Raw genomic sequence first — 18,360 nt, forward strand, 5'->3', positions numbered from 1 at the left:
GGGACTGCGGCGCCCCGAGCCCCCGCCACCCGTGCGCACCCAGACCCCGGCGCTTGGTGACTCAGCTGCGACCCAGCCACTCGGGGGCGCTCCGGCTTCAGCCGGACTCCGGGGAGGGAGGGGAGAAGGCAGAATGCGGAAGTTGGGTAGCGCTCTCAGGGTTCTGAACCCAGCTGTTTTAGGGACCCCCCCTACCTTCCCGAGGAGCCTGGAGGCGTCCGGAAGGTGGAGACCCTGCCACCAAGGTAGCTGCTGAAGACTCGAGGTCGGGCTGGCTCCTGACAGGCGTGGGCCCCTCTCCTGGTCCCCATACCCAGCTTCCTACCGCCCCCCACACCCGCCACCCCAGGGAACCGCCTGACAGCCAGCTCCCAGCCTCGGAAGGGGAGCGAGGAGAGGGAGCGGAGCTGGGCAGCTTCCCAGAAGTCGGAGTGTGTTTGCAAACTAGTTTTTTCGCCAAAGCTGTCTGGCACCTGTGTGTTGGGGGCGGGGGTGCAGGGAGACAGAGGGAGAGAAAGGTTCTTTCTTCCTTCCCGTCCACCCCCCTCACCTCTTGTCTCTCCGCGCTGCTTCTCTGAAAGCTGAGTGGTCTTTCTCTCCTCTTCCTCATCGCCCCGTGCCATCCTCCAGCCTCCACCCCTTCTTCGGTTCCACAAACCCTCCTTTGGTGAGGGACCGCCTTCAAAGGGGGTCACCGGTGGCACTGGAACCCAGGCCTCTGGTAGCCAGTTGGGAGTTCATCTTGATGCCAGTGACCCCCAGCCCTGTTGTGTTTCGGGGGAAAGCGACAAGGGCATGGGATCTGGGAGAATCATCTGAGTGGCCCTTTGTTTTGCCTGCACTTAGTTTTTGCTCACCTAGGGTTAAGGGTTGTCACAGAAAGGTGGGGAGGGGGCCTTTTCTGTTCCTTGGTGCACCCACGGCTTCAGTAATTGGGGGCAGGAGCCCAGTTGTAACTTTCGGGGCTGCAGCCTGCCTGTGGCCAGCCCTGATGGGGAGCTTTGGGAGACCTCGGTAGTGGCCCCCTCCACTGCCCCACGTCCACCCAGACCCCCGCTCCCTCTGAGCTCAAGGTCCTCATCTGTAAAATGGGCCTGTGTACCTGGAGGCTGGGAGCAAACAGAAAGGAGAGATTTTATTGCAATCCCTCTGGCACCAGGGCACAGTGACCCAGTGAGCGCTGGCACTCCCCGAGGCAGGCAGGCAGGCGGGCGGGCAGGGTAGCTGCTGGGTCACATCCTGGCAGATTTCTTCATGGGGCTAAGAACGTGGCTCCATGGGTTCTTCTCACCCTCTGCCACTTCCTGTCTGTGTACCTCTCACCCCTTGGGCTCAGGGGTTTTGCCATCTGTAAAATGAAGCAAAGCATGACACAATCCAGTTTACACGGCTGCTGGGAGGCTGGAGCCCAGGAAATGGGGAAAGAGAGGCACGTGTTCTGCAAAGTGGGGTGCACTTACTTCACGAATGGCAAGTATGGTGTCTCTGGTGGTTTTTCAAGGGACCTCCCTCCCAGAGACCACGAGAATTAAAAGTTCAGAGACATAACGAGTGGGTCGAGAGAGAGCCTCAGTTTCTATGCCCATGAAGTAGTGAGAACAATATATCTCTATCATCTTTTAAGGTAATTCTGTATTCTTTAAAGGTAGTTATGAGAATTAAATCAGATGACAAAGGGCTCGTGTGCCAGCACGATAACTGGTCCATGACCAGTGTCATCATTCATGGGAATATTAGTCCGCCTGATGTGGGCAACTGCATTTAGGATTCCTTCTGGGATTTTCTCAGGCCAGCCTGCTTCTCCCTGGAGAGATGAGCCTCCAAATTCAAATGTCTAACATCTGGGTTGTTCCAGGGGCAGGGTCCTCGGCAGGAGACGCTACCACGCCCTGGAGAACTCCCTGGGGATGGTAGATCGGTGGGAATTTCCATTTCTCCATCCTCATGCTGGCCTCCCAGGGCCCTAAGGACTGACAGAAAACAGGAGTATTCTCTTAAGAATTCCCTCACTCCTGTCAGAGCAGCTAGAGTTGCTGCCAGGTAGGGTTCCCCACGGAGAAGTCCCCAGAGTCTGCCTGAAGGAGGCCTGAAGGAACCCCTTACAGGGGCTACTGAGTAGGGGACAATCACTGCAGGAGTCCAGGCCCTCCCCTTTGGAGAAAATGGCCTCAGAAAGGGAGTAGGGTTCCCTCCCCTCCTGCCCAGGCCCCTTCAGGACACCTGGTGGGCTCCTTGGGAGCTGGGAGGCTGGGTCATCCTGGGATCTTGGCAGGCAGCAGCTGGAGAAGGTGACGATCTCGTCCCTCCCACACTGTCCAGAAGGGAGAATATGGGGTCCGGAGGGGATATGTGGCTTCCTGAGGCCCCACCATGCTGAGGACTGAGTTGGGGTCCGAGGTGACTCTTGGCTCCGAGCCCAGTGTCCTCCCCCCTCATTGGGTAACAGTTGAGTGGCCTGTGTTAGTCCATGTCCTGGAGCGTTTTTTTCACTAGCCCTGTCCACACCCTCTTCCTCCAGAGTCTGAGATGAGATTAGCTAATTCCTTACTCTCACACCTCGGCTCAATTTTTCCCCAGGGCATTAGTCTTATTTATTCACTTGCGTATCAGCTAATTATCTGCCCTCCTCCCCAAAGAGCATCACCTCTACGTGAACGAATGTTAATTGAGCAGCTTCTAGGGGCCAGGGACTACTCAGAAGCTGGGGGTACAACTGGGAGCTCCCAGCTTCTGAATAATAATCCCTGGCCCCGAGTGGAGGGACAGAGAGGCAAGCAAATGAAAAAGAGGCAGGAAAACTTTAGACAGTGGAAACGTGCCATGAAGAGAATGGAGCTGGGTGAAGTGATCGTGATGAGGGGCCAGTGTGGTGAGGGTCAGGGAGGCCTCTCAGGAAGGACGCAGTGACATGCAAGCTAAGACGTTCATCTGTGGCATTCGTCTCCGTCATGGCAGCATCTCAGCCTACCTGGTGCCCAGCAGGTACCCAGTGGATATTTTTGAACGAACGAATGAGGGAGGAGTGTCCCAGGCAGAGGACACAGCACATGCAAAAGCCCCAGGTGGGAGCATGCTTAGTGTATTGCAGGAGCCCATTCTCCCCACGACCCAGCTTTGTCTCCTTTAGGGGCTCTTGTGTCTCATCAGGAACTGGGAGCATGTCGCCTGCCCACTGTGCCCTGGCTGCCCCATGCCCACGACACAGGAGAAAGCCGGCTCGGCTCCCAGCAGATGATGCTGTCCAACCCCTCCCTCCTGTTGGGACCCAGCAGTCCTTCTGAGTCACACCCCTGTAACCCCTGGGAGGGGATCACTGTGTCGGGCAAGAGCAGGGCGGATGTGAGAAGCCGAGCTGCCTGGTGTCAAATCTGGTTTGCCGTGGACTAGCCGAGTGACATCGGGCAGTGTATTAGTTTCCCAGGGCTGCTGTAACAAAATACCACAAACTGGGTGGTTTAAAATAATAGAAATGTGTTCTCTCGTGGTTCTGGAGGCTAGAAGTCCAGATTCAAGGTGTTGGCAGAGCCGTGTTCCCCGTGAAGGCTCTAGGGAAAGGTGCTTCCTTGCCTCTTCCGGCTTCCAGTGGCCACAGGCAGCCCTTGTGACAGCTTCACTCCAATCTCTGCCTCCTCACGGCTGTCTTCCCTCTGTGTCTTCACACTGTCCTCTCATAAGGACACCGGCTATTGTTGGTTAAGGGCCCACCCTACTCCAGTGGGACCTTATCTTAACAAATTATATCTACCGCCCTATTTCCAAATAGGATCACATTCTGAGTACTGGGGGTTAAGGTTTCAACATATCTTTTGTGGGGGATACTATTCAACCTCAGGCAGGTTACATAGCCTCTCTGTGCCTCAGTTCTCTGGTCCATAAAATGGGGTGGTACTAATAGGGCCTATCCGGGTTGCAGAGAGGCATAAATGGAAGGACATAAACCTCAGGACAGGTTGGGGCATGCCGGAAGCACACCTGGGAGCTGGGACCAGGAGCTGAAGAGCAGAGAGCGATGTTCTTGGCCAGGAGGGCTTGGATTTCCGGGTGTGGGCCTCTTGCCAAGGCTTAGAGAGGCCCTTCCCCATTGTCTGGATGAGAGAGGAGAGGTAGGTGCTTCTTTGGTGTGGCAGGGTGTGGGGTGGGCAGCAGGAAAGCCACCAAACTGCCAGGAGCCATTAACAAAAGACGGGAGAGCCCCGTGTGCTGGGGGATGTGAGTAGAGGCTGCCCGCCACTGTTGGAACCCATGAGGGGCTTCAGATGACTTTCGGGCCCTATCGGCCCAGAGATTCTGGGTGGGAGCTTGGGGCTGGGAACCCAGAGCAGCCCGGGAAAGACTGAGCGACATTTGTAGACTCCCCAAGGCTGCAAGGAGCCCAAGCCCTTGACAGGCAGGCAAACTGGGAGGCAGAGCGGGGAAGGGGCTTGGGGGAGTTCACACAGAGAGTTGGAAAGTCCTGTCTCCTAGTCCTCCCCATGCTCGTGCCCCAGTTGGTGTGGGCACCACAGCATAGGGCCCCGGGGCTGTGCCCCTGTGTCTGAAGCTGCCCCACAACCCCCCTTTGAATGAAGCCAGGTTGGAACGACTTTGGCCGATGGTCACTGTCCATCTTCCATTAGCTTGGTCCACACTCTGAGCTGGGCCAGACCCACCCCGAGGTCCCCGAAGCACTTTACGCCTCCCAGAGTACATCCGTGCCCATCTCCACTGTGCATCCTGGGAGGCGGGAGGGCAGGGCATCACCAGCCTCACTTTGCAGACGAAGGAGCTGAGGAGGCGGTGCCAGTACATGGACTCCCTCGGGTAGAGTGGAGGCCACCTCTCAGCCCGCTGGGCAGCCCCTGAAATGATAGGCTGGGGAGGCCCTGGGCCAAGCCTTTCTGAACAAGGCTGAGCTGAACCAAGGGGCCTTGGGGTCCTGAAGGAGCCACCTCCCCCAGAGGCATAGCTTAGTGATTAGAGCTTAGGTAGGGGCTACAGAGAAGAGGCTCCTTCCAGATGTGGTCTGGCGACAGCTGGGGACCCTGGGGGGCATCAGGGACACCCCCTGCTGCAGCTTCCCTCTCAGTGCTGTCTGCATCTATATTTATCCCCATAATGGCCTGGCTGCCTGTCGGGAGTGCAGCGTCTTCCGAGCACAGCAGCCTGTGCCTTAGCTAAGGTGGATAAGTGATTTGTGTCGAGAGGCCGCCCCCCACCTTGACAGGAGCCTGTCCTCCGGGGGCTGCGTGCCGCCTGGCAGGAGCTAGTGCAGCAATGGGTGTGCAGTGAGGGCCCCAGAGAGTATGACAGCTTGGGGTTGGACCCCCCCCAACCCCCCACCAGACAACCAGGGATATGGGATTTTGAGGTAATGGGGCATGGCTGGAAGGTGAAACCAGATAAACATTAAAGCCTTTTAGTTCGAGATTCTAAGAACTCATGATTCCAAAATTCCGGAATTCCCAAATCCTGGAGTTCTGTGAATCCACAGCCCCGGGCTTCTACAGTTCCAAGATGCCTTAGACCGTTTTCCCTTCACCTTCTCACTCTTCCTCACTTTCAAAACACATCTGTCAAGCTCCCATTCTAAGCCTCTCTGTGCAAGAGAAACGAAAATAAGATTGAGTTCCATCTTTAAGCTTAAGTGAGGGTGACATTTCCTAAGCCAGTGGTGACGATATGGTGACAATATAAAGTAGAGCAGACTTCCCACGTGTACGTACTGTTCACAAACCAAACACATCTGTGTTAGCGGCACCCCGACCAAGAAACAAACATGTCCCATGGAAGGTCTTCAGGGAGCTGAAGTTTGCTGTGACGGTTAATTTTATGCGTCGGCTTGGCTAGGCAATGGTGACCAGTTGTTTTGTTAAACACCCATCTGATATTGCTATGTAGATGTTGTTTAGATGAGATTAACACTTGAATCAGTACTTTTATTCAAGCAGATTACCCTCCATTATGTGGGTGGGCCTCATCCAATCGGTTGAAGGCCTTAAAAGCAAAGACTAAGGTTTCTCCAAGAGGAAGGAGTTCAACCTCAAGACTGCAACACAGAAACATTGCCTAGTTTCCAGGCTGCCTGATCCACCATGCGACTTTCAGAGTCAAACTGCAATATCAACTGTCACCTGATTTCCAGCCTTCCCTCTGGCCCTATAGATTTTAGATTTGCCAGCCTCACGATTACATGAGCCAGTTCCTTAAAAAATCTCTCTCTTTTATATAGATATCTTATAGGCTCTCTTTCCTCTGGAGAACCCTGACTAATACAGTTGCCATTTGTCTTCCTGGATCTTCTCATCTGAGAAATGGGGTGAAGGAGGCAACTTAGATCTGGATACATTCAAGACACTGCCGACCGTGCAGGTTCAGTAAATGCAGCCATCAGAGCCAGTGGGGACCTGGTGTCCGGTTAGCTGAGGGTTCTAGTGAACAGAGTGTTCCCATCTAGACCAGAGTCGCAAACTCAGAGGTCTGCGGATTTGCGTGTGCTTTAGCCCACTGCAGAATCACCAGGAGCCTTGTTCAAACACAGATTGATAAGTGCCACTCTGTTGACACGGAGCAGATCTGGTTGGGGCCCAGGATGTTCCATTTCTAACAAGCTCCCAGGAGAAGCTGAGGCCACCCATCTGGGAACCACACCCAGAGCAGGGAGAGCTAGGGCCACCTGGGGAGCCTCGACTGTCAGTGATCAGACCCCACGGAGCAGGATTTGCCTTGCCGCACTGGCGGGAGACGACCGAGAAGCCCTGAGCCTGCCTGTTATTCCTTCCCTGGACGGCCATGTAGCACCTTGGTCTCCTTTGGCATCCCTGCACTTGGTCTGCCGGCTGAGAAGGGGTGTCTGGAGCCACATTTCTCAACCAGGTTTAACTCCATGCCCCCTTTACTTAAACCGCAAACTTCGCGCATCTCCTGAGGTTTTGATCTGCTCCCCCTGCCCCATCCATCAAGAAGCCCTGATAATAGCACAAGCTACATAGTGTCATTCTAAGTGCTTTACCTCTCTTAATCACAATCCGCCCCCTCAGGAAAGCACTGTTATTGTTCCCATTTTACGGGGCGGGGAGGGAGATGTGCCTGAGGCCACACAGCAGGTAAGCAGAGTTGGGGATTCAAAGCCCAGCAGTCTGAGTCCAGAGTCTGTGCTCTTAACCACCACACGGTACTGACAGAGGACCTAGCCCCTGTCCTGGTTACTGCCACCAGGAGGACTTTGTTAAGCGGTGCTTCCTATAGTTGCCACTGAAAACAATTTCTTTTTTCATTTTCCAAATATCAAGTTGAACATGCTCTTTCAGATGGCGCGTGACGCCCCGCAGCCCTGATAGGCTGTCTCACTGTCGCATTCGCTCCTGTAGTCTCCACCAGCTGAGAATCTCTGGAATGGGGGCTGCTGCTTCCCTGGCTACTTTGACCCTGCCCTTCACCTTCCATCCTCTCTCCTCTCCGTTCTGTCGAGGTCTCCAGGTGTCCACGCCAGCCATCTCCCCGTCTCCCTGGCTCCCCACCCTTCGTCTCCCTGTGCCTGCCTCAGTGGCTCCCCATCACTGCCCATTCCTGAGTTGGGGGCCCTCCCAGCCACCTCGGCACCTCCTCCCCACAGCAGGCCCCCTCTGACGAGGTGGGGTGCACAGCCCAGCTCCCGGATCCTGAGCTGTGGGAGCCGATGGCGGGCAGAGAGGATAGAGTTGGGTGGCCTCAGCACCATCCTTTCCTGGCTTAGAAAAATCACTGTTTCTTCTGGGGCCTCAGTTTCCACCCCCGTGAGGAGCCCCTCCCGCTGGCCTCTTGGAGCAGTCCTGAGGGGCCAGGGCTTGATGAGTGGCCTTGTGATCTCAAAAGTGATGTGTGCAGGGGACAGGTGGTTGTGAGTCCTCTGGGGCTGAAAGAGCCTGCCTGGTGGGTGCCCTCCCTCGCTCATTCATTTGGCACATGATTATTTAGCACTCATCACGTGCAGGTGCTGCTCCAGGTGCGGGGGAACAGCGGTGATCCCTCCCCGGGGGAACACGCATTCCAGGGAGACGGGTAGACAATACACTAAGTAAAGTGAGTGAACATTGCAGTGATATGTGAAGGACACAGCATTAGGCTGAGAATGAGATTATGTTAGCTGGACCGGGGAAGGCCTCTGAGGAGGTGACATTAAGCTGACAACGAGGCCTGTCACGTGAAGAAAAGCATTTCTGGCAGAGAGAAGAGCAAGCGCAAAGACCCTGAGGCAGGAGAAAGGTGGACGTGTTTGCGGAGCTGGAACAGAGGTGTTTGCAGAGCTGGAACAGAGGCGTGGGAGGGAAGGGGGCATGAGGTGGGGTCGGGTCAGGCAGGGCCCAGCGGGCTTGGCGAGGATTTGGGGGTTTGTGTGACCTCAAAGAGGAAGACCTTAGAAGATTTTCAGGCAGAAGTGTGGTGGTAGCATCTGATTTGCACGTTTAAAGACTGCCTCTGATTCTCTGGCATGGAGAAGGGAGAGTCGGAGCTGGGGTTGCATCTGTGAGACCTGCCATGGGCCGGCGCGTGGCTGGGCACGAGGTGATGGGGGCCCGGCTGGGCCAAAACAGTGCAAGTGGGCGATGAGGATGCTGCTGGATGCCACGTGGAATTCACAGCAGCAACGGGATATGGGGGGGGCGAAGGAAAGAGAGAGGTCGAGGATGATGGGTTCCTAGGTTTCTGGCTAAAACCAGAATGTTCTTGACCTGTGGTGTAACACCAGAGTCTCCAAATCTTGTCCTTCTGCCTAAATGGCAAGATGTCGTGTGAGCCGAGGCCAGCAGACCCTGTGGGGACTGCAGCCTCTGTTTATTGCTGTACGTTGCAGGGTGCTCAGGAATGTTGAATGAATGAATGGGAATCCTCAAGCCCTGCCTTCCCTTTGCCTCAGTTAACCCATCTGTAAAAGGGATTACTAATATTGTACCTCCACCCTCCGGCTCCCTCCCTGGAGGTCTGGCTACTCCCATCTGGGCCAGGAGTCAGCACCATCTGAGAGCAGGCCCTGGCTCCCCACGCCCCATCTCCAGCCCGAAACCTCAAATTACCTGTGGGGCGGGTGCTGCACCAAGGAACGTTTTCATCTTGCCCAGATGCCCGTGGCAGGCTCAACCCTCCCTTAATGACACCTTGCCCGCCTGCCCTCTTGTTGGAGTAGGAGGGGAGGGGGCCCAGCCCAGCCTGGGCTGTGGTTTCTTTTTCCATTGCGTCAGGCCTCAGGGTCTGGCCCGCCTGCCCACTGCGGGGCTAGCACAGAGGGGCCCACTCTGACCCGGCCTGCCCCAACGCCGGACATCATGTGCTCCCCATTTCGGGGATCCAGAGGCTTCCAGCCAGAGGGTGAGTTGGGGCTGGGGGATCTGCTCTGAGCTGGGGGAGGAGCGCCCCTTCCCCGCCCACCCGTTGCTCACTCTAGCTGGGGCCTGTGAGCTGATCCAGGTGAAGCTGCAGCGGGGTCTGGGGAATCCAGCCCAGCCCACACCTCCCCCTGTGACTTGGCCCTCCTGGCCACACCCTCAGCCGGGCCCACGTCAGTGACGGATAGGAGGGCACTGCGGGAACCCAGGCTAGTGATGATGGTGACTTGGATTGGGGGAGGGCGGGGGTGGGGAGAAGTGGCCCCAGAGTGTTCATATGAGCAGGTCTCTTTGCGTCCGTTAGCCTGAGAGCATGTGTGTACGTGTGTGTACGTGACCATACACATGTATGTGCACGAGGAAGTGCCTGAACCTGAGTGTGTGTACCTGACACTCCTTAGGATGAAAACAGCTCTATGACTTGGCAGCAGGGTGGCATCTAGCATGGTGGCATCTAGCATGTCATAAAGGGGGCCTGAGAGGTGGAGAGGAGGTAGATGAGCTGGAATCCACTCCATCAGTGACAAGGGGAGATGCAGGGGTGTGGACAGGGTGACCCAAGAGGAACTGGTGACCTTGGGTGTTCTGCGGTCCTCTTAGACTCAGGCTCCCGTTGGCCGGCTGACTCCCCAACTGTCCTCATCTACGTCCTAGTCCCCACCATGCTCGGCAGTCCCCCCACCCTAGCCAGAAAGCCATGCACTGGCCCCGGGAATCTGGAGAACCAGCTCACACTCTGCTTTGCTGTTTCATGGCCGTGGCATGTTGGGCAGGTGACTTCCACTCTCTGGGCCTCAGTTTCCTTATCTGTAAAATGAGGGTTGATATGATATCCCACCTGCACCTCTGGGAGGTCATAAGTATAAACGAGTTCTCTCAGCCACACGGCAAGATGCCCATTTTGGCTGGGTCAAAGATTCTGAGGGTCATGCTCACCCCTTCCCTACTTGGCGTGGCCACCCAGCTGCACTCAGTGAGAGTGAATGCCATGCTCCAGCCCTTCCGAGGAAACTAATTTCTACATGACAAGAATAAATCCTGCAGGCAAATTGCAGTGCTGTCCTGACGCTCTGGGCTCGTGTGATTATAATGAGGTTCCAGGGACAGACAGGAAGAGGGAGGGGCCGAGCACTGGCTTTGTCACTGTCCAGATCCTCTCCTTACCAGACATGCCTGGAATCCCTGTGTCTGGATGGGGAGAGGGGCCTCTGCCCCACACTCACCCAGGCCTCCTGCAGACTGGGGCCTGTGACAGCCAGGGAGAGGCTGGCACTCAAGGAGTGGCCTGTGGCCGGGTCAGAGGGAAGGGAAGTAAGCCCAGCACTGCCACTGTGGCTTGGTCCCTCCTGTCTGGACGACAGCCACCTCCTGGCCAGCCTTCCTGCTGCCTCTGTTTTGCCTGATAAACCCTTCTCCCTACAAGGGCCAAAGTGAGCTTTTAAAAACAGAAATCTAATCAATGTCACCTGTGTGCTCAGAACTCTCCAAGACTTCTATTCCCAGCTCCCTACAGAGCCTCCAGCCCGTGGGATCTGGCTGCTGTTCCCATTTCTCGGCCAGACCGGAACGTGAGGGCTGAGACTAGACAGTCTTCTTACTGCAGGATCCCAGCCCTGGCACAGTTCTTGGGACCTAGGAGATGCTCGGTAAACACTCTAGAGTGAATGAATGAGCTTCAGGGGCCTTTTCTGGGAAATGGGGCAATATTAGTACCTGCCTCACAAGACAGAATAAGGATCAGAGACATCATGCGGGTGACGTCAGGGCTCGTAAGCTCAGGAGGTCGGACTGGAGTTCCCAGAGGGTATGCCCACCTCTCCCTTTTCTCCTCTGGGGCAGAGCAGGGCCAGTTACCCACTCAACAGAGAGGGGGTAAGATATTAATTAGTTAAGCAGTTGGAGCCTGGGCTTTGTAGGTCAGAGTTTGGGGCTGGGCTCATCCACACTCTGATGGAGGCCGTGTGAGAGTGTCGTGACGTCTCATGGACAGATGATGAAACGAAGGCCAGGAGCCAGAGGGCTTGTCCATAGGGCCTGTCACCTCTGGGACCCAGAGCTCCTCTCTGCTCCTTGGGGTGGGTTTCTCCACACTTGCTCCAAATGAAGACCCTGCCCTTGCAGGAGAACAGAACTGATTAAAGTAAGCAATGCCAGTAACTGGGCTTGATAGTGAAGGGGGAACATAAGGCCCAGGGTATGGAATCTGGGGAAGCTGGGTACAGGGAAAGGGTAAACTATGAGTTTAGGATGAGGCCCAGCTCAGGCAGGATCTGAACACTATGGAGGGTTTATCTGTTCATTGATTTATACACTCATGGTTTTTTTTATTCAGATACATACTGACTGTGTCCTATGCACCAGTCACAGTGCTAGGCCAGGGACACACGATGAACAAGATAGACGACGAACAAGGTCAAGTTTTGAATAAGTTGTCAGAAGTGAGTTCTCTAGTGGCCAAAGCAATGATGGAAACCTGAGCAATTACAAGCTCCACTGTAGCCACAAGATGCCAATATGCTCAGGAGAAGCCCCGGTTTTCCTGGCGAAATGAATGTCTGAGACGCCCATGTCCACTGTGAGTTTTCTGCTGGTCTGATAGGGGCTACTTGGACCTGGTGTGTATCTCACAAGTAAAGATCAACCAAAGCAGAGAATAACTTCAAAGACAAACTAGACACATCTACCAGTCTCCTTTTTCTTGCATTTCCTGCATTTCTCCGATCTTTTCCCCCTTTACCCCCTCCCCCCCCACACCTTTCCTTCCATCCTTCTACCCATATACTGAAGGTAGGATGGTGACACCTCCTTAAGTTAGAATGGTGTGGCAGACATCTGTCCCGTCTCTGACCCCCACTCCTATCCCCCCAGACTGCCAGGAACTGCTGCCGCCACCGCTGGCAACCCCGATGGCCTACATACCGGGTGGGGGTGCCCCAGCATCGGGGGTGGCCCCCATGGGCTCCCAATATTGCGTGTGCAAGGTGGAATTGTCAGTGAGTGGCCAGAATCTGCTGGACCGGGACGTCACCTCCAAGTCCGACCCCTTCTGTGTCCTCTTCACAGAGAACGATGGCAGGTGGATCGAGGTGAGGCCCCTCCATGTGCATCCGTGTTGGGCGGAGGGTGGCCAGGTGGCTGGGGAAGGGCTCCCAGGGGGTCCTGGGGCCTCCAGGTCAGGCCCTTGGAGGTAACTGGAGTGTGGGCTGGGACTCCTTAGAATATTGTTACTCTTAAAATTAAATTTTATTTTACTGTGACTTAATATAATTACGTATGTGTTTAAATTATAATTCATAGACGTATTTTATAATTACATAATTCTGCATTTATTGTTTTATATCGCATTTGAAGTTATTATAATATTTAGTTAAAACCTTCGAATTTTACAAAGTGCTTGCTTCCGTTTTTTAAATAATTTTTCCCTCTTATTCCTCAATGGATACACACAGTCAGTGAGGGGCAAACAGAGAAATAGGGGATCCAGGCTTTGGTCCTGGAGCTGGGCCAAGGCCCAGTTCTGTTACTCCCTGCTGTGTGGCCTTAGACAAGTGGCTGTCCCTCTCTGAGCCTATCTCCTCATCTGTGAAATAAGGAGTTTTTTTTTCCCTGCCTACCTTGGAGATGCCAGGACTGGGGATGGCTCCTTGGGACTTCCAGTTCAGGAGTCCCAAGGAGCCAAGGACTCCTGAACTGGAAAACTTCGCCCTGAGAACTGGGGAGGGATGTAGCTAGAGGAAGGATAATGAGAAATCCAAACTCTAAGACTTTTTAAGTTTTAAAAAATGGCTTTGTTTTTATTCCAAAAGGGATTTTTATTCATTGTAGTAAATTTAGAAAAGCCAGATAGACCTAAGGAAAATCAGAATAATTGGATACCTGCCTGTCAGGGAGAACCACTGTTAACGTGCATGCAAATTTTCCAAAATACATATCAACTTGTCATAGTTACTGACTGGACCAGAGCGGGCATCCCGCTGAAGGTACCGTGGTTTACGAAGACTTTCCACAGCTATTCGCTCCTTATGACGCCAAGGAAATGGTCCTGAGATTGTCGATCCATTTTAGAGAGAGAAACTGGGGCCCAGAGTGGGTAGGGACTTCTCCGTGTCACCCAGTGTATTGGCGATACAGCCAGGGGTGGGAGGTAGGACATGGGGTCAGCTGAGGGCTCCTGGGGGAGCTCCGGGCCTGCGGCCGGAATGTCTTGAGCGTCCCCATCCTCTCTGCCAGGTCTCTGGGACACCCGCATGTCCCTCGGGGAACGGTGTCCTCCACCACTGCATCCCGCCCCCGCTCAGGCACTCCCCCACCTCCCTGACGATCTCCCACCCGGACAGGCCACCCTGGCTAAAAATAGTCCAGGGGCAAGACCTCTCCCTGCGGCTCCAGCCCTTGGAAATGAACTGAGTGGGAGGAAAAATCAACACAGCCCGGGCCCCAAAATAGACGGTCACCCAGACTCTGAGGTTTGGGGCCTCAGTGTGGAGAGGCCAGGAGGCGGGATTCCTGGCCCAGCCCTACCACTGACCCACAGTACAAGGCCTGTCCTTACCCAGGCCTCGGCTGCCACAGTAGGTGGGGTTTTTGAGCTGCACAATTCCAGTTTTGACATTTCTTTGACAAGGTACAAGCATCTGCCCTTGGGAGAGAGGGGCAGAAGCCCCCAACCCACCTCCCATTAGGGATCCTGCCTTATGGGGAGATCGCTCAGCTTCCATGTAAAATGTGGTTTGCAAAAAGAATTTTCCCAAAATAAAAAAGATGAAAACCAGACTCAAATCTCTTCATTTTATAGAAGTAGAAACTGAGGCTCAGATGAGAAAAGGGACTTGTCCTCTGTCACTTACCTAGGCAGGGACAGGGCCCCAGCTCTTATTCTGGCACCTGGATATGGAGCCAGAGCCAGAGGGTCAGACCTGGGTTCAGATCTTGGCCTTGCCCCTCCAGCTGTTCCACCCTGGGTAAGTCACTTGACCTCTCTGTGCTTCAGTGAGCTGACAGTAATGATTGCTGTAGTCATCCAGGTAACTGGCTAAATGCGTGGCAGAGTCAGTGTTCAGCCAGTTAGCAGAATGATTTCCAGCAGCCTGTGAAGGGTTGAACCAGCACCTGAGCCTGACTCTGACTCCTGTCTCCCTGCCCGCTCTGCCAGTACGACAGGACAGAAACTGCAGTCAACAACCTCAACCCCGCATTCTCCAAGAAGTTCGTCCTCGACTACCACTTTGAGGAGGTGCAGAAGCTCAAGTTTGCCCTGTTCGACCAGGACAAGTCCAGCATGCAGCTCGACGAGCATGATTTCCTGGGCCAGTTCTCCTGCAGCCTGGGCATGGTGAGCTGGGCCCCTACCCCAGATGTCACCGGGCTCCCAAGAACTGTCCCAAGGAGAGAGTCTCTCCTGCCACCTGCTTTCCTTGGCTCCATTTTCCTGGTTGGCTCCCAAGGTGGCATCACAAATACAGATAGCCTTTTGGGCCAGCAGCCATAAAAAAAGGGGAGTAGTATGGTGGGTTTGGGGCCAGGCTGAAGAGCTCGCGTTGGAAGACAATGCTGCCACACAGGAACTGGGGCCCCACGTGGCCAGCGCTTCTGATTTTAGAGGCAGTGATCAGCCATGGTCTTGACATCCTGGGGTAGGAGCATCCAACCAGTAACCATGACACCATGGTAGTCCTACTCGTTGCTGACTCAGCGTGACCCTGGGCAGCTTCCTCTGCCTATCTGGGCCACGCTTTCCCATCCAGCTCAGTCCTTGGTGAGCTTATGGAGGTTGGAAGGCCAGGAGCCCCTGACACAGGGTCTGATCATCCTCTATGGCTACGTGTCCTTGGGCAAGCCCCACCCCCTCTGGGCCTCAGTTTCCTCATATTTCACTTGGGGATAATGGTGGCTGCCCAGCTTATAGGGAGGGTGAGGGAATAAAATGAAAAATGCTCTGAGGTCCTAATGGAGATTGAAATGCCCTGGGCCTTCCCAGAGATAATGTTCAATGAAAAAAGCAAGGATCCAACAGCCGTTCAAGAAGTGAGCCATCCATCAGGGTCCCCGCCATGCTGCGTGTCCACACACGACAACCGAGGAGAGAGTTTCCGGCTGAGCGGACAGAGGCCAGGAACCTACGACGGAGGGGACACCTATGCAGGGCCTGACACCAGCGAAGCCTGGAGGGAGGGGCGGGGCAGGAAGTGGCTGTGGTCTCTGCACTGCCGCTGAGGCCAATGACAAGCAACGAAGCTTCCACCACACTGCAACCCAGCCTTTCTTCCCTTCCGCTCGCCCTGCTCCTGCCGAGGTCCCCACTGGCTGGACTCCCGCCAGCCAGAGGACAGGGAGCCAGGTGCTGCGGTGCACGGTGGTACAGAACAGGTGGACAGGGGCAGGGAGGGGACTGCAGAGAAGATCGGCACGGGGGAAACGGGAGCATGCTTCTATCAGCACAAAGCATACTCAGGGCATTTGCCCTAAGAAACCAAGAACCGGGGGGCCTGTGAAGGGTGTGGGAGTGGGGTGCACGGAGCTGGTGGGCAGGCCACTTTACAGTGTGGTCCACGCCTCCTTTCTCTGTTGTACTGATGCTGAACCTGTGTGAGTGTATTTCCTATCCAAACCAATGGAAATGCACAGAAGGACTTTATCAGAGGAAAATGGGGTCTGTGGATGGCTTTGGGGGAGGCAGTTAGGGGACAAGACTCCCTACGGTTGTCTCCAGAATGTGAGCCCTGCGAGAGCCTTTTTCTGGGGGCAGCCAGGTGGACGGGAGTCAGACTGCGGAGATTCCATCCCAGCGGTGGGACTTCAGGCAAGTGTCTTAACCTCTCTGGGCCTCAGTCTCCTCTGCTACCCATTGGGGTTAGCAATGGCTGCTGTCTGCCTCCCATAATGAAGATCACACAGGCGGAGGTTTCGCCTGGCACAGGGCAGCTGCTGTGAGCGGTGCCTGATGAGCAGTTTTCCTCACGGAGCTCCTCTCTCCTTCCTCCCCCCAGATCGTTTCCAGCAAAAAGATCACTCGGCCACTGCTGCTGATGAATGACAAGCCTGCGGGGAAGGGCTTGATTACGGTACCAACACCCCCCTCCAACCCCCTCTGCCTCTGCCCTCCGCCCCCCCCTCCCGCCCCCATCAATGGGCCGCTTCCCTGGCAGATAATCACTAGCTTTGTTTGGAGTAAAAAGGCCCAACTTACAACTTAGCAACAGGTCTCTTAGCAACGGGCTCCTGGCTCCACACATGATGCATTGGGGGCCGCCAAGCTGGGGATAGGGGCCCGGGGCAGGGGTGCTCCTACTGGTCCCTGAGGCCTCCAGAGCTCTCCCAGCATCCCTGCCTTGCACTGACTGGCCCCTGCCCGTGCTCCCTTGGGGGTCTTTCAGGAGTGCCTTGCCCATCGGAGCTTGGCTGTGGCTGCAGCATGCAGAGATTCCTCATGTGCAATGATTTCTTGCGATGCGCGAGCCCTTTGTGTGGATGAGCTGCTAGTCCTCACAGACTCCCAGAAAGCGTGGAAACCCTGTTTTACAGATGAGGGAACTGAAGCCCAGAGAGGCATGAGATTATCCCCTAGATTGTCCCCCTTCAGAGCCTGAGTGATTCGGGGACCTCCACATGCTGGAGGAGGAGGGCCAAACCTACATGTGTTCACGTGAAGTCACTCCCCTGCCCTAGAACCTCCCTGGCCCTTAACGGCCTGTGGAACCTTGCAGTCAAGGCCGTGAGGGACCTGGCAGTCCCCACCTCGTTTCCTGCCTCAGCCATGTTTCACCCCAGTCATGTACGTGCCCTGAGTTCAAGGCAAACTGTATTCTTGGCATACCTTGCACATACCCTAGGCCTTTATCCACAGTTCCTGCCACCTGGCATGTCCTCTCCCAACCCTCCCCCGACCTTTTCAGGGTTCAAAACCTCCCCATCACCCGGCCTTCACAAGCTAGTTCCCCTCTACCTGGAAGCCAACCCTGACGGACTGACTCAGCCTGGTAGGCCATTGCCCCCAGCATTTCCACCCGTCCCTCTCTAGGCCTCTGTTCTTTCCTCTGTGAAATGGGTGCAGCAATAGAACCCACCCCACAGCGAGTCTCGGCTGGAGGAGAGGAAGGGAAGAGGGGCGTCCAGCCTGGCCACTGTCTGTGGTTTAGGAGGGTGGAGAAGCATGTTCCGTGAGGTCATCCTAGAGGTGTGAAGGGGAAGGGAAGCCCTAGACTAGAGAAGACCCAGCTTACACTGCTGCTGTCAGCCAGAGGGCTTTCCTCAGAGGCTGGAAAGGGCAGATGACAGCCCTGGGGTCACCCAGCCTGTCCGTCACTGGCTGGGCCGGGGCCAGAGGGCCATGGCTGCTGGGGAGGCATAGACGATAGACGACAGCGTGAGCTGATGACACAGCAGAGGGAGCTCGGTTAGCTCCCATCCTCGCCCTGGGCCTCAGTTTCCCTAGCTGCATAGCGAAGTTGCTGGAATTCTCAATACCTTAGTGTTTTCAGGTGGCTGTGCTTTGAGTCTGCAGTGGGGGTGTGAGGGGGCCTGTCAGGGTGCTCCCCGGTCCAGAACATCTCCCCAGGGCTCAAGACCACCCCTCACGTCTGGTCTCTGCTTTATCTCCCCTCACCATCCTGTGGCCCCCTCTGCTGAGCCACATGGGGTCACTTTCTGATTCCTCGTATCCAATGGGTTACCCCTTTCTTCAGAAGATGGAAACTGATATTTGCGGAAGAAAAGAGACTTGTTCAAGGTTGCCTGGCGCTACCCCTCCCCCCTTCCCCCTTAGCCCTGGAGAGTCGGGGCACCCTGTGCCCGCCGGGGGTGTCTAAAGAGCAGGTCCTGACCCCTCACATTCCTCTGGCCTCACAGATTGCTGCCCAGGAGCTGTCAGACAACCGGGTCATTACACTGAGTCTGGCGGGCAGGAGGCTGGACAAGAAGGTGAGATGGGAAAGGAGGGGGTTCACCTTCGGGGAGCAGGATCCTTCCCCCACCCCCGGGTCACATGGCCTACCCCTGCAGCTTCTGGCCCCTGCTGTCATCACCC

The 18,360-nt window shown here is 55.4% G+C and overlaps 1 protein-coding gene across 2 annotated transcripts in view; it reads left to right on the forward strand.

Annotated features, from left to right (window-relative positions):
• The first annotated feature begins 11,644 nt into the window (after positions 1-11,644).
• The window catches only part of CPNE2 (copine 2), a 28,590-nt gene continuing 21,874 nt past the window's right edge, over positions 11,645-18,360 (forward strand). Inside the window, exons 1-5 of one of the 2 annotated variants that reach the window (XM_025044619.1) lie at positions 11,645-11,913; positions 12,207-12,424; positions 14,491-14,670; positions 16,325-16,399; positions 18,183-18,254. In XM_025044619.1, the coding sequence (XP_024900387.1) occupies positions 12,245-12,424; positions 14,491-14,670; positions 16,325-16,399; positions 18,183-18,254 (507 nt within the window). In that variant the 5' untranslated portion in view covers positions 11,645-11,913; positions 12,207-12,244. The remainder of the gene's footprint in view (positions 11,914-12,206; positions 12,425-14,490; positions 14,671-16,324; positions 16,400-18,182; positions 18,255-18,360) is intronic. The other variant, XM_006908778.3, reaches the window with a different exon arrangement.

This window comes from Pteropus alecto, unplaced genomic scaffold (assembly GCF_000325575.1).
Source record: "Pteropus alecto unplaced genomic scaffold, ASM32557v1 scaffold123, whole genome shotgun sequence".
In the NCBI taxonomy this organism is placed as follows: Eukaryota; Metazoa; Chordata; class Mammalia; order Chiroptera; family Pteropodidae; genus Pteropus; species Pteropus alecto.